The 17,017-nt window shown below is 45.5% G+C and overlaps 1 protein-coding gene across 1 annotated transcript; it reads left to right on the top strand.

Annotated features, from left to right (window-relative positions):
• The first annotated feature begins 652 nt into the window (after positions 1 to 652).
• LOC134999294 (lysophosphatidic acid receptor 1-A-like) lies at positions 653 to 1,633 on the top strand. Its single transcript, XM_063951416.1, has one exon. The coding sequence runs from the start codon at positions 653 to 655 to the stop codon at positions 1,631 to 1,633; it is 981 nt and encodes a 326-aa protein (XP_063807486.1).
• Positions 1,634 to 17,017: the final 15,384 nt, after the last annotated feature.

Here is a 17,017-nt window from a genome sequence, read left to right on the forward strand (position 1 = left end):
GTAATGCCTCTCAGGCCACAGTCGACCCGAGTTGTCCCAGGAATGACCCTGGTACTGAGCAGGGTTGCGGACCAGGGACATCCAACTCGGGTTGGGTCTGTTCAAACATAGCCAAGGACTGGGTCGAGATGCAAGCCACGGCAATATCTCTGGTCGAAAGGCTATGTCTGAAAGGGATATTGGTTGTATGGTACTGCATAGACGTTTCCTTGCGGCTGTGCAATACCGACCAGATCTGAGTCAGGACCATAGTTACATGCTTGTTAGGTATAGTTACCAAAGGTGGTATTTTGCAAATTGACATTTGTAACACATCGTTTTAATCATCTACAGTATTAAGTTTGCTGATCTGCAAATAGCAATTTCCTGCTGTTGTGTCCCAGGCAATCTAGAGGTAATGTCAGTGGTGGAAATGTACTATTTCCGAGACTATTATCTGCCCACTCTCACCTTAGCAACTGTAATTTGCTGTGCTATTTGCCAAATATTATTTTAAATACTTGAGGTTAATGTTTAATTTTTACAAGGTATGATGTTTAACATCATACTAAATGATTTACAGTAAATGAGTCATTTTAAAGAGAGAAAGGCTATGATGTACATGGATTAATTTAACACACACTGAAAAGACATATACAAATACAAGAAGACCATGAACAATTTAATGAATTGCACCCAAGAAGAAAAGAACATCTCAGATGTATGGAGTCCCAATGTGGTTCTTGCACTTGGAATTTCTCAAATGATCACTAATTTAGTGTCTGCTGCATTTAACTGTTATGTGATTTTTACTATAGCATTTTCCAAAGACCTTACTAAATATATTTTTATACTTTTTTGCAACTTGGCTGTCTCTGATCTTCTGGCAAGCTTATCTGGCCTCTGGATATCTCTGCTGTTTATATCAGATCCTGATAGCACCATATTTGGGTCATGGAAGATCCTCATCGCCTATGTCTCTTACACCATATCCATATTATCTACAGTATACAACTTAGTAAGCATTGGCATAGAGCGCTATTTGGCGGTATCTGGAGGCTCCTGGTCTAAATGTCGAGTTTCCAAGAATCAGATCCTGTCGGCGGTGTTCGTTATTTGGACAGTAGCTATTATTCTTGGCTCACTGCCTCTAATGGGATGGGATTGTTTACGTAAAGATGGAAACGTATCTACACTTTATGGACCTTTCTGTATTGACTATTTAGTTTTCATCACGATTCCTAACTGCATTGTTGCCTTTGTCTTCCCTCTGATAACCTATAGTGGAATCATTTTAATATTAAGGAAGCAGAAGCTGTGCATGCTGGCACATGGGCAACACGACCATGGTACCTACAAAGCAGCTGAAATACAGGTAGCCAAGACCTGCATTTTTATCTGGATTCTTGCCATTGTCTCGTATGCTCCCTTCTTTGCTGGGGTTCTGTGGGATGTCATCAATACCATTTGCCCAGAAGAGCTACAGACAAGTGTGTTTGTGTTCCGCAACCTCACTGCTATGATGATCACACTGAACTCCTTAGGGAACCCTGTTATTTACACTCTTAAATTTAAAACTCTGAGCAATAGTTGTGTGTTCTGCAGATGTCAGCCAAGCAATCAAGTTTCAGCTTTGACTCTTGAAGATGCCTGAATATAGCATATTCTACCATAGTTTCGGACTCTGGATAACTTTGTAAATCTATTAAGACATATATTGTAGCACAATTTGAATAAATTAATATTAACGGGAAGTATTGTGAAATAAACAACTCAACAGATCAAGCCTTACCAATCTGATTTTATGATTGAACCCTTTCCTCCAAGACTAAATGAGATCTGGGCCCTGGGTTACGGTCCAGAAAGCCCCTACTGTATCAGCCACCTGTTACCAGGGCAAAATATTACAATTATTTTTATTATATATTGTATAATCTATAATGGGTTATTTATATTCTGTTGACATTCCTCATGCCGATATGGTTATAAATGATGACATAAGCACATTGACATGCTTATCATGTCGGCAATCATGTCGATGCAGTTGGAATATCAACATGATTAGAATGTCGTCAAAACAGTGTGTGATGGTTCAGAGCAGATTTACCTGCTATCTAATCTCCAGCTGTTCTGTCTTCTGGTGAGTCAGTCATGTGATGGTAAATTCCGCTGTCATTCAGTGGTGTTTAATCCTAACCCCTAACCCCCCACCTAGTGCCTAACCCTACCCCCACACAGCCTAACCCTCAACTGTCCCCTAGTTCATAATCCTTTGCTCCCGCAGCCTAACACTAACCCTACGCTCACGCTGCCTAATTTAAATGTTGACATTTCAGATGTCAACATTGTAAACATGTTGATATTCTGTAGATGATGACATATCAACAATGTACCGGTTGACATTATCGTGGCAGGCTTGTGTGAACAGAGCCGGCCATAGGCATAAGTAAACTAGGCAATTGCCTAGGGCATTTGATATGCCTAGGGGCATCAGCAGATTCTGTTGATTAAAATGATATGCAGCATGCCTATATTCTGTGTGTAGCATTTCATATGCAGATACAGCCACAGTCTCACACAGTATATAGGCATGTTGCATATAATTTTAATCAGCAGAAGCTGCTTGTGCATCCAAGCCACATAGCAATGCAAATAAGATGCATTTTCATAAAAAAAAAAAAAGGTGTCCGACGTTAGCATTGAGGCAAGATTTATGAGGACACATCTGTATCCAAGCAGAGGCAAAGGTCACAGTGTTAGTGGCAGTGTGAGTGCTGTGTGCATGTGAGTGGGTTGGTTGTGCAGTAGTGTTCAGAATATGTGAAAGGAGCATTATGTATGTCATGTAAAAATGCATTAATAATGTGCAACATATGTGTTGGTGGCACTGTGTGTGTCATTATGTGTATAAGGGCATTAATAATGTGCTGCATATGTGTAACAGGGTACTACTGTATGTGTGTCATTATGTGTATAGGGGCACTAATAATGTGCAGCAAATGTGTAGGGGGCACTATGTGTGTCATTATGTGTATAAGGGCATTAATAATGTACAGCATATGTGTAAGGGACGTTATGTGTAAAAGGGCATTAATAAAGGTTGGCATAATGTGTAAGGTGCATGATGTTTATAAGGACATTAATAATGTGTCTCATGTGTAAGGTGCATTACTGTGTGGAATTATGTGTATAAATGCATGACTAATGTGTGTGGCATTATGTGTATGAGGTGCTCTACTATGTGGCATTGCGTATAGAAAGGGCACTACTGTGTCATCTAATGTGAATAAAGAGCAATATGGTGTGGTGTAATGTGAATAAGGAGCAATTCAGTGTGATGTAATGTGAATAAGGGGTTCTACTGTGAGGAGTAACGTTTAAGGTAAAGTGATACTACTGTGGGATGTAATATGAATTATGGACACTATCACATGATCAAATGTGAATAAAGTTGCAGTATTGTGTGGCGTAATTGAAATTGGGGTTACTATTGTGTGGCCATGCCTCTTCCCAGCAAAAACACACTCCTTTTTGGGCTGTGCGCCAAATGTGCGAACTGTTCCTATTTAAAATACAGTATTGGGGGTACAAAAATGAAAATAAGGACTGCTATGGGTGAGGGGTGATGGTGCTTGGAAAGAGGTGCAAGGTCAGAGGCGGAACCAGCGGTGGTGCTAGGGGGCACCAGCCAAAATCTTGCCTAGGGCACCATATTGGTTAGGGCCGGCTCTGTGTGTGAAGGATACAACATAGGGTGCCGTTGACACAGTCCTAATAGTTGCAATTGACTGACAGTTTTGGGGATACTCATGTGCCAGTGCCAAAGTGCATGTTTAGTGATGTACGCAAACTCCGTGCAGTGCCCTGCTAGCCATAGCCTAATTAATAGGCTGCATGAAATTTAGGGTGGTAACGGGGAACATTGGAGAAAATAGGGGCGAGTCGGCCCCGTTTTCTGGATGATCTGAAGCCAGTGGCTGCTTCTTCAGACGCAGCTCAGCATCCCCAGGGTTACTACGAAGTCTGATGCTGAGACCAATGGTTGTGATGTTGATCCAATGCCGTGTCAACAGACGCAAGCAGCGGATCAAAGAAAACAGCAGTGGGCATCTTGTTATACAAGATGCTTCCTGTGGCATAAGCCTATTTTTGCACAACTGCTGCGTGCAAAGATGAAGTGGTGCCAACATTTCAGCTGTGAGCTCCTGGCAGCAAGGGCTGCTGGGAGCTGTAGTTTAGGTGGAGTTTCTTGATTATAGTGCGGTGCGGTGCGGTGCTGGACGCCGGCGCCAATAACAGTTGCTGCCACTGCTGCCTGCCGTGGTCGTTGCCGGGCATCACTGCGGGTAAGATAAACTACCCAGAGGCGGGAAACAGCTGCTGCTGCAACAAAGTCAATACTTGCTCCTGACGGCGCCCCTCCTCGGCTGGAGCACCTGGCAAGTGCCATCCTGTCCAATGGGTAGCTACACCCCTGCAATCATCATGTTCATCAGTAGTCCTGCTACACCAGGTAACTACCATAGATGAGGCAGTGGGCCCACGTGAGGTGGGACCCACCAGGCATTTCCCCTGTATCCCTGTGAGCCAAACAGACCCTGATTGCAACCGCTCATATTTTGGAATGAAATATGGGCCATAATGTGATAAAAGCAAAACATGACCAAGAAACTATTACAATTATCTTTTCTATCATCATATTCTTGCTTGTACACTTGAATGTATTTATTCCATTTGTGATCTGTTGCATGTATTGACCCAATTCAGTGAATCTTGTTTAGCTTTAGGATCAGATAACTATTGAGAATTCTTTTTTGTAACTGATGGAAAAAGAAAAAACAACGTACACAGATGCTTGTAGGATGTGTGTGTAAGTATGGCTTTTAAACTTCACAAGATTTACAATTTTGTACAGACAAAATAGCCTATATCCCTTTTGATGTTTCATCCATATGTTGCAATTGCAATTGAATATTTTGCCTTATTGTTGCAATGTTATGCTGTCTTTGGGCCTTATTCAGGTTTGTTACCAAAGCAAAAAAAGGACAAATCCATGTTGCAGTGCAGGTGGGGCAGATATAACAAGTGCAGGGAGATTTAAATTTGTGTTGGGAGAGTTCAAACTGAATCTAAATTGCTGTGTAAAAATAAGGCAGCCAGTATTTACCCTGCACAGAAACAATATAATCCACTCAAATCTATATCTCTCTGCACATGTTACATCTGCCCCACCTGCAGTGCACATGGTTTTGCCATGGTGTGCTTTTTTGCTTTGCTAACAAACCTGAATCAGGCCCTTTGTCTCTTCATATATGCTAGCATTATCTAAACTGAATATGGCACTGGCAGTTTCTGGATAAACCTAGATTAAGGCTGGGAACACACTTTGTGATGTGTACCCAGACAGACATCGCTGCCAACAGGATCCTGCATGCGGTAAGTGCATACACACTTGCCGACGCCGGGTCCGAAGGGGGGACACACATGACGACATGCTGCATTCTGCCTAGTGCACATACCATAGGTACACACTAGACGATGTGTGATCGGTTGACATATTGTCTAGTGCAGTGATGGCTTACCTTGACACTCCAGCTGTTGTTGAACTACACATCCTAGCATGCCCTGCTACAGTTATGCTATTTGGCCTTGCTAAAACTGATGCAGGACATGCTGGGACGTGTAGTTCAACAACAGCTGGAGTGTCAAGGTTAGCCATCACTGGTCTAGTGTGTACCCAGCTTAAGTGGCTGATGATTCATTATAGTTAATCAAATGTAAATTAAATCAAAACACATATATTTTTGTTTTGGTAAGGAAGCCCCTGTGGGCTGCTGTGGGTATAAAAACCTTAGGTAATTCCTGTGGAGATTCTTCTCTCTGGATTAGTTTAGTCCTCTTAAGCTTGGGTTCAGTCAGTGCCCAATGCATAGAGCAGTGGTTCCCAAACTTTCTCGATTCATGGCACTCTAGAGTATCATAATTGTTCAAGGCACCCCTAGGACAAAAGTTTCTCATGAAGAAATAAATACATTGAGTAAATTGTGCTTATCTGTCATCCTGAGGGTCAGTTATGTGGTGGTAGATGGGGTTACGCTTCAGTTTATCACATGTTATGGTTGGCAGCCACCAGCACTGGTTTTGCCAATCACACTGACCAGATATAATTTGATTTGGTCCTGGATCAACAACCAGTGGCACTCCTGCAAGTACCCTTAAGCACCCCAGGGTGCCATGGCGCCCAGTTTGGGAACCGCTGGCATAGGGAAACCCCCTGCAGAAGCAGCATACTGAAGAGAGAGGCCTGCTTCTATTAGGGGATTCTTACCTACCTTGAGGAACTTCATGGATCAGGAGGAATGCATAACTCTCAACTGTCCCAATTTTCACGGGACAGTCCCGCTTTTTTGGGAGCTCTGTCACTCGCTGCCCTGCTTAGCAGCCCCCCCCCCCCCCTACTTCTCCCCACTTAACAAATTTGAGACACATTTAATAATAGGTAAATGCTCTTCAAAAACATTAAATCAATGGCTATATAATAGGCCCATTTGAAGTAAGTTTTTCATTGTAGTAATCAAGGGCAGATTTTAGGCTGTAGTTTTCCAGCTATAAAACGACTGACTCAATGGGGTATATTTACTAAGCTCCCGATTTTGACCGAGATGCCGTTTTTTCATCAAAGTGTCATCTCGGTAAATCTCGGTCATTTACTAAACACTAATCACGGCAGTGATGAGGGCATTCGTAATTTTTTGCTAGTTTAGGTAAAAAATTCCGAATGAATACACCATCGGTCAAAACGCGGCTGTTTAAGTATGAATCTCGGTCATTTACTAAGAAGTGCAAAGCAAAAAAACACAAAACACTGCCGTGAAAAATTACAACTCGTAAAAAAGTCCTAAAAAAAACAGACCTGCTTTTTTTATCCGTGATTTGAGATGCATGCAGGGATCCATGAGATCCGTGCATGTATATCAGTGGGAAGGGGTGTGAAAGTGCTTATTTTTGCTAAAAAAATTGCGTGGGGTCCCCCCTCCTAAGCATAACCAGCCTCGGGCTCTTTGAGCCGATCCTGGTTGCAGAAATATGGGAAAAAAAATGACAGGGGTTCCCCCATATTTAAGCAACCAGCATCGGGCTCTGCGCCTGGTCCTGGTCCCAAAAATACGGGGGACAAAAAGAGTAGGGGTCCCCCGTATTTTTAAAACCAGCACCGGGCTCCACTAGCTGGACAGATAATGCCACAGCCGGGGGTCACTTTTATATACTGTAGTGCCCTGCGGCCGTGGCATCAAAAATCCAACTAGTCACCCCTGGCCGGGGTACCCTGGGGGAGTGGGGACCCCTTCAATCAAGGGGTCCCCCCCCCCAGCCACCCAAGGGCCAGGGGTGAAGCCCGAGGCTGTCCCCCCCCATCCAATGGGCTGCGGATGGGAGGGCTGATAGCCTTTGTTGTAAAATAAAAGATATTGTTTTTAGTAGCAGTACTACAAGTCCCAGCAAGCCTCCCCCGCATGCTGGTACTTGGAGAACCACAAGTACCAGCATGCGGCGGAAAAACGGGCCCGCTGGTACCTGTAGTACTACTACTAAAAAAATACCCAAAAAAAGACAAGACACACCAACCAACACAGTAGAGTCTGCCATGTAAAAATATAGAGATGGATATCTAGTCGCACCAGGCACGCCATGGCCGCCCAGTGTCCCACTTTACATTCCTCCTTCACTGTGACTGTGTGAGGCGTGTCACATGCAGAGAAACAGCTACTCTATCCACGCTTTTCAGGACTGTCGGGCATGATGACGTCACGCTGCTTGATGTCATCATGCCTGACAGTAGTCAGGGAGAAGGAGAGATGAAGACGTGTCTTCCTTCTCCTTTATATGCTGTAGTCACTAAAGCTGCGCCAACCCTTCGAGCAGTCCCTGACCAGAGAAATGCTGAATTATGCATGTACTTATGTATCTGTTGCTGCAACTTCTGGCAAGTTGGATATTTAATTAAAGGGGAGGAGGTTGGGGATAGAGCTTCAAAATTAAGAGGCACCATAATACTTAATTATTAGCCTAGGGGGTGATTCAGGGCTTATCATAGATATGCTAAATTTAGCACATCTACGATCACTTTCTCTGACATGCAGGGAGACGCCCAGCACAGGGCTAGTCTGCCCCGCATGTCAGACACCTGCGTTGTCCGGACCGCGCCCCACCAATGGCGTTCTAACGCTGTTGGCACACACCCTCCCGCCCCACGACCACGTCTGCCTGTTAATCATGCAGAGGCGATCGCACCAGTGAGATGCTTTTGCATCTCACTGGAGTACACCTGCCACTGTGTAAAGGGCGTCAGAATGCAATCGCTGTTGTACCAGCAATCGCCTCTGAATTAGGCCCCTAGTACTAAACAAAAAAGGAGATTTATGGTAGACTTACCATTGTTAAATCTCTTTCTGCAAAGTACATTGGGTTCCACAGGGAAACATCGGGTGTAGAGTGGATCTTGATCCAGAGGCACCAACAGGCTAAAGCTTTAGGCTGTCCCAGGATGCATTGTGGGGCCTCCTCTATATCCTCGCCTCCAGGCACTGTGAGCTCAGTTTTGTTAACGAGTCCAATGTAGGAGCAGGCAAAAGAGAAGGCAGATGTTAGTCACATAAAACCACATTCTCACGACAGGAGAAGGGACCAGCGACTAATGCCATACAAACCCATAGAAACTAGGTGCATCAGGGTGGGCTCCCTGTGGAACCCAATGTACTTCGCAGGAAGAGATTTAACAATGGTAAGTCTACCATAAATCTCCTTTTCTGCAGCAGGGTACATTGTTTTCCACAGGGAAGCATCGGGTGATGTCCTAAAGCAGTTCCTCAAGGGAGGGGACGCGCCTTAGCGGGTATAAGAACCCGGCGTCCAAAGGAAGCATCCTGGGAGGCAGAAGTATCAAAGGCATAGAACCTAATGAACGTGTTCACTGAGGACCACCTAGCCGCCTTGCATAATTGTTCAGCGGATGCGCCACGGCAGGCTGCTCAAGAAGGTCCAACAGACCGAGTAGAATGAGCTTTGATAGCAGCAGAAGCTGGGGTCCAGCCTGTGCTTAAGCTTGTGCATTCACCATTCTAATCCATCTAGCCAGGGATTGCTTATTCACAGGCCAGCCACGTTTGTGAAAATCAAGCCATACAAAAAGGGAATCTGACCTCCAGATAGAGGCAGTTCTCTCCACGTATATATGGAGAGCCCGTATCACATCCAAAGACCGCTCTTTGGAGGACAAACCAGAAAAGATGAAGGTCGGAACCACAATGTCTTGATTTTGGTGAAAGATGAGACCACCTTAGGTAAATGACCAGGGCGAGTTCTAAGAACTGCACAGTCATGGTGAAATATCAGGAAGGGTGGACAACAGGACAAAGCGCCTAGGTCTGACACCCTCCTAGCAGAGACAATAGCCAGTAGGAACAGGACCTTGACCGTGAGCCATTTAAGGTCCACTTACTCAAGAGGTTCAAATGGAGACTCTTGCAGGGCATTCAGGACAACAGACAGATCCCATGGAGCCACAGGAGGGACATAGGGAGGCTGAATCCGTAAAACACCCTGAGTGAAAGTATGAACGTCAGGAATAGACGCAATTTTTCTCTGAAACCACACCGACAAGGCAGATATATGAACCCTGAGGGAGGCCAGACGAAAGCCGAAGTCCAGGCCTTGTTGCAGAAAAGCCAGAAGTCTGGAAGTTCCGAATTTGTATGCATCGTAGTTCTTAGCAGCACACCAGGTGAAGTAAGAATTCCAGACCCTGTAATATATCCGTGCAAATGCTGTTTTTTGGGCCTTTAGCATAGTTTGGATAACTGCCTCAGAGAATCTCTTGGCCCTCAGGAGTGATGCTTCAAGAGCCACGCCGTCAAAGCCAGTCTGGCCAGGTCCGGGTAGACACAAGGGCCCTGAACGAGGAGGTCTGGGCATTGAGGAAGTAGAAGAGGACGCTCTATCGATATCAAACCACACTGAGTATGCCCAACCTTATCTGATCTTGGAAGCCAAGCACTGTGGGCCAGGTCAGTACCTGGTTGGGAGACCACCAGAGAATACCAGGTACCGCAGGTATTTTGATTTAAGAGCACCCAGCAATTTCATATGAAAGTTGGGAATTCTCATAGATCTTTCAGATCCGACAATATATGGTTCCCAGTGTCATCGGGTGTGATATATTTACCTGCGGTCAAACCACATTGAGTATGCCCAAACTCGTCTGATCTCTGAAACCAAGCACTGTGGGCCAGGTCAGTACCTGGGTGCCAGGTACTGTAGGTATTTTCATCCAAACCAAGGACACAGGACCTCTAACCAAGTATTACCTCACATTTTTTCTAACCAGTACTTAAACCAGTGATTTGGGTTGAGCCCGGTGCTTATTTTCTCTTTCTTCCTGTCTTATTTCTATTACAGTATATATTGTTACAAATTAGGAAGAAGAGACAATTTCCCAACATTGGAGATCTACATATATATTTTTGCTCACAGAGCCACTATGCCAGTTTTGTAATATTTACATCATTTGATGTTTATTTTGATTATTTTGTTTTACATGTCGTCATTTCTTTTTGTTGCCTTATAGCCAATATTTTAAGAGGGTAAATAATAAAAGTTATATTTTAATATTAATACATATCTTTCACAATTATCAATACAAGTGTGCCCCAGAAGAGACATATAGTCTTTCTTTTTTTCTCTTTGGTTCCGGTACTATACGGGAACCATTTTTTTCACTTTTCTAAATAGTTTACTGAACTATTTTCTGGGAGCACCGCCAACCTAGCGCCGAATACTAATTGTCTATTGGATATATGGCCATATGTTGGTTTATGTTAGAGCGATAGCTTTAATGATATCATTTCGAATATCAATTGCATAGATAGAGTGATCCTGTGCAGACTCAATCAACCTTTATTCTGTCTACATCTGGTAGGCCCCATTTGTCCACTAGGAGTTGAAAGACTTCCTGATGAAGACGCCACTCTCCGGCATGCATGTCCTGACGACTGAGGAAATCCACTTCCCAGTTGAGGACTCCCGGAATGAACACTGCCGATATTGCTGGCAGATGGCGTTCCGCCCAACGAAGGATGACACTTCCATCATTGCCATGCGGCTTCAAGGGCCTCCTTGATGGTTTATGTATGCCACCATGGTGGCGTTGTCTGACCATACTTGAACAGGCCTGTTCTTTAACAGAGGCAGGGCGAGACACAAAGCATTGAACACTGCCCGCAATTCCAGAATGTTTATCGGGAAGAGTGATCCCTCCTGGTCCACCGACCCTGGAAAGAGTGTTGCTCCAACACCGCACCCCAGCCCCTCAGACAGGCATCTGTAGTCAGTAAGACCCAGTTGGGGATCCAGAAAGGATGGCCCCTGTTGAGCTGCTGGTCCTGTAGCCACCAGGTCAACGATAGACGAACCTCCGGAGTCAAGGAGATCATGTGAGACCTGATCCGATGAGGTAGGCCATCCCACTTGGAAAGGATTAACCTCTGCAGAGGGCGGGAATGAAATTGAGTGTACTCTACCATGTCGAAAGCCGACACCATCAGGCCTAGTACTTGCATTGCCGAGTGTATCAACACTCTTGGGTGAGAGAGGAAGTATCTTATCCTGTCCTGAAGCTTCAGAACCTTCTCTGGAGACAGAAACAGCCATTGACTTTGTGTGTCCAGCAGTGCCCCCAGGTGCACCATGTTCCGAGCAGGGACGAGCGAGGACTTCTTCCAGTTGATGAGCCATCTGTGGGCTTGTAGGAAGTTTTACCGTCAGTTGCAGATGACTGAGGTAGACATCGTGGGAGTTGGCCAGGATCAGCAAGTCGTCCAGATACGGCAGGATCCTTACACCCTGGTGACGGAGATGAGCCGTCATCATGGCCATAACCTTGGTGAAGATCCGAGGAGCCGTGGCCAGTCCAAACGGCAGAGCCTGGAAATGATAGTGAAGGTTGCCAATAGCAAACCACAGATATTGCTGATGCGACATGGCAATAGGTACTGTATATGCAGGTAAGCATCTAGTATATCCAGGGATACCATATAATCTCCGGGTTCCATGGCCAGTACAATTGAGCGCAGTGTTTCCATACGGAACTTGGATACTTTCACAAACTTGTTCAGTGATTTGAGGTTGAGTATAGGCCGGAAAGACCAATTGGGTTTCGGTACTAGAAACAGGGTCGAGTAGTATCCTCTGCCTCTCTGGGATAGAGGTACAGGCACCACCACTCCTGTATCCAGGAGGGAACGCACAACCATTTGTAGAGCTTGCGCCTGTAACGGATCCGAAGGGATAACCGTTGTGCAGAAGTGGCGAGGGGGATGCCTCTTGAAAGAGACTGCGTACCCGTGAGAGACAACTTCTCGCACCCATGCATCTGAAATGGTCTTTAACCAGACCTGGGTGAATAACAGAAGTCTGCCTCCCACCCTGTGATCCCCCAGGTGGAGGTTTGCCCCGTCATGCAGCAGGCTTGTCGTGTTTAGAAGCAGGCTGACGGGATGCCCAGGATTGTTTAGCCTTGGGCTTTGTGGTTTTGGAAACACGAGATTGTCTTGGGTATGCCTAACCTTTGCTTTCCCTTGAGGCCGAAAGGAGCGAAAAGTGGTACCTTTTGCCTTCTGTGCAGAAGGAGTAGTGTAAGGGAGAAAGGCAGTCTTAGCAGCCGCCAAGTCAGCCACAATTTTATTGAGGTCTTCCCCAAACAGGATGTCTCCCTTAAAAGGGAGTACCTCCAAGGTCTTTTTGGAGTGAAGGTCCACCTTCCATGACCTCAACCACAGAATACGGCGAGCCAGGATGGACGTAGTCGATGCCTTGGCCACCAACACACCTGCCTCAGAGGACGCCTCCTGAATGTAATAGGTGGCGGTGGTCAAGTGAGACAGGTACTGTCTGGCAATGTCAGAAATATCTTGAGGCAGCTCTTCCTCTAATGGTGCCCATACACTTGTGCGGTGCCCCGCGACGCGACATCACAGAGCATCGCACCGGCAGTTCAGGTGCGATGAAATTGCACCTGAACTGCCAAAGTGATTACCATGCGATCATGCGATAGATCGCATGGTAATCACGTGATGGTCACGTCACTGCCGAGTGGGAGCGGCCTCCATCCGCTTCCGGCGGGTGCCTATCACACATCGAAGTGCGATATATAGCATGTGTTTTTAAAAACACATGCGATCGCACTGCGATTCGATAAATATTAAGTGCAGCACATACTATCTTGAGACGTGAGATTCGACCGGCGTGCCTGCGCATCGCGTCAAAAGGTACCTAAAATGTGCATACAATCCTTCGATTTCTCTCACAGATGCAGTTGAAATCGAAGGTTAGCACTGATTATCTCACATGTGTATGAGCACCATAATGCCTGAACCCATGCTTCAATTCCTTTTTGCAGCCCAAGAGGCTGCTATAGTGGTTCTATGTACAGTGCCTGTAAGGAAGTAAATAAACTTCAGGCATCCTTCCACACGCTTATCTGTCGGTTCCTTCAGTGAAGTGACAGTGGTGACATGGGAATCCACTGGTGGTGAATTTTCCCAATTGTTACAGGGAGAGGATAGCGAGCTACCGTCCTTTTAGACAGGGAGAATTTAATTCCTGGAAAAGACCAGGGTTCTTGTTGTATGTCCACTAGATGGTCAGAAGTAATAACGTTTTAGTTACCTTCTGACGTTCAAAGGTTTCTTAGACACCGTAGTGGAATTCTCGTTATCAATAGTGATTTGTAGGATCTGCTTAATAGCAACCACTAAGTTAGGGACATCAACCTGAGTAGTGGATTCCTCGTCAGAAGCAGCTGTGTCAGTGTCTGACGGGACAGTATACTCCCCATCCTCATCAGAAGAATCTTCTGAGAGATTAGTGGATTGTGAGGAGGAAGTAGCCTGCTTAGACGACCCCGTGACGCGAGAGTGACTTGGGGCAGTTTTATTTCTAACCAAAGATTGACTCCATTGCTGCAACTGGGTAGACAAATTATCCGCCCAAGGCGGATTTACCATAGGGACAATATGTAACTGTAATTGCACAGGAGGTCCTATAGGGGGCGTAAGTCGTGTCACAAGCGTATTGAGCATAGTTGAGAACGCTGCCCAAGGTTACAGGAGCCGCGGACTGACTGGGAGATGTATGGAACATAGTACACAGACCGTCATACAAAACTTCCCCTTCAGGCAAATCCTTGGCGCAAGTGCTGCAGGATGCCTGAGCGTCCTCGGATTTCCCGCCCTTTGTGTTAGACATTATTAGTGAATGCAACTGCAGAGCGTATTAGTACGATACAGCCAGACAGAGTACAATACCTGCGAATAAATTCCCTAGTATGTGACTGTGTACACAGTACACAAACACCAGCGAATAAGTCCGGTATTATGCGACTGAGCCCACAGAACACAACACCAGCGAACAAATCTGGTATTAGGTGACTGAGTACACAGTAGAGTACACTCTAATCGGTAAATACTGTGAAGCACTATATATGGACCCTGACGCACCTAGTCCCTTAGGGTACAGAATACAGTGATAGATATAGCTGGGATACACTGAAAGTGAAATCCACACAGCAGATACAGGCACACACAGTCACAGTGACAATGCAGATAATTATTTTAGTAACACAATAAAACTGCACTGGACTAGTATATGTATATTATATATAACAATGCACGGTCTGAGACCGGATGTATATATAAGAATACTCATACAATATATTCTGGCACAGGTACACTTGTTCTTAACTAATGCTGTCTTAATATCGACATATAGAATGTTTAGGTGCTTGTAAAACCACTCGGCTAATGTACAGGCGGGTTTACAAAGGAGACCTTGCCCTGCAGTCCCACAGACCAGTCGCATCTATTTTAGAAAATGGCGCCCAGCGTCTCAGTCAGGGAGTGAGGGAGAGTGGGAGGCAGCTCCAGGGGCTGGAACACCAGCAGTAGATGTCGCCCTGGGCCGGGGGAGAGGCTACAGGTCAAGCGCCGGTTCCCCTATGCTGGACTTCACCACCTGGTACTATGGAGTCTTATTAAAATGGATATTAGTATATCCGACCTGTACTCCTATGCCCTGGTCGATATAGTGGGGTCCCTGCTCGGTTAAAGTGTCCACACCAGCGTCGCAGTCCGTCTCCCTAGACTGCGACAGGAACGCGATTTAGTGGTGGGTCACGCCTGGAGGACCCTCTTACCTCCTCCCCGTAGCAGCCACATGAACCAGGAGAGCGTCTGCGACCGTGTGCCTAGAGCCAGAGCGTCACCGCCGCAAGTACCCGGGAACATGCCGCGGGAGTATGCAACGCCGCTTGGGAGGTCATGGAGCTGCAGCGCTGAAGTGTCACCATGACATACAGCACTGACAGCCCAGTTTTGAAGAAATTTTCTGTCAGAAAAAGCTTTTTCAGGGCTGTCCAGTGCAGCCATCCTGTTAGTGACTGCTTCTACAGGCACCAACTCAAAACTGAGCTCACAGTGCCTGGAGGCGGGGTTATAGAGGAGGCCCTACAATGCATCCTGGGACAGCCTAAAGCTTTAGCCTATTGGTGCCTCTCTGGATCAAGATCCACTCTACACCCAATGTTTCCCTGTGGAAACCAATGTACCCTGCTGCAGAAAATACATTTATGATTTAATGGAATAACATTTACATTTGTTTATAATTAATTCCTTTCACTTGTTTTCCCAAACACTAAACATTTATTTTGAAGCTAAAGGCCCATACACACTGGGTGATTTTGGCCTCAAAATCGTTCATTTTAGCCGTTTTGAGCGTTTTTGAGGTCAAAGTCGCCCAGTGTGTATGGCCCAGCGACTGACGACTGGCGATGATGCGCGCTTCCACATCATCGCCAGCGAGGTTGTCCGTCGGCTGGTAAAACCAGCATGCTTGCAGATGATGGTTCATTTTCCAGCCATCATCACTCAGTGTGTACGGCCGCGAGTGATGATAGCTGGAAGATGAGCTCTTCCCAGCGGACCCGCCCTGCACTGTCCCGAAGCCCGACCTGCTAGCTACCGCGGTCCGCCTGTCCCTCCAGCTCAGCCAGTGCTCCCTACACCTGCTCAGTCAGTGCTCAGTCCGCCTGCTCCTGCGTGCTCAGTGCTCCGGGCTTCCTCCAGATGCAATGGCATTCAAGCAGCGCTATCAGTGAGTCGCTGCAAGAACCTGTTCCCCTCGGTTATATACATTGCTGGCATAGGCCAGCAATGTATATACCACTGGCACCAATGTTTATGTATTGTTTTTTTATTTTAGCCAGTAATATATACATTGCTGGCACAGGGCAGCAATGTATATATTACTGGCACCACTAGAAAAAGGTACAATCTCACTTTTTGCGCTCCAAATGTCCCTTCACTTGAATAATCCTCACACCGATGATATGATTTACACGAAACAGAAAATAAAACACAATATAGTGTAATACTGTATGCGAGAATAAAGTTCTTTCCACTGTGCGGAGGAGAATAAAGGTGATGGAAAACAGTCCCAACAGAGATCAGACATCCACCTTCTTATGGGGTCACCAAAAGTCATGTAGCGAAGACTTGACAACGGGTTCTTACATGTATGCTTACTTGTAAAAACGTGGTAGAACACCCATAAAGGTTTCTTTAGTGGAGATACTGCTTTCTCTCTCCTTAGACCATATGATGCAGATAAATACCACTCATGCACATTTTGCAATCCCCACATCGGTAAAAACCCTTATTCCTAGGGAGAAAGCGTTTGCCATCCATATGTAATGCACTAGATACAAGATTATTTTTAATATTAGGTGCCTTCTTATAAGTAAATTTGGGTCTCTCGAGTAGTACTTTTCTTAAAATCTCATCTTTCAAAAGGATATTCCAATTCTTCCTAATGATTCCCTCAATCCTTTGTGTTGTTTATTAAATTGAGTGTGAAAAGATACTTGGAAATTCGTAGTATTCTTAAATGTCTTATCCTTGTTCTTCAATAACGTAAGTCTATCTATGCT

Source organism: Pseudophryne corroboree, chromosome 2 (assembly GCF_028390025.1).
Source record: "Pseudophryne corroboree isolate aPseCor3 chromosome 2, aPseCor3.hap2, whole genome shotgun sequence".
NCBI lineage: Eukaryota > Metazoa > Chordata > Amphibia > Anura > Myobatrachidae > Pseudophryne > Pseudophryne corroboree.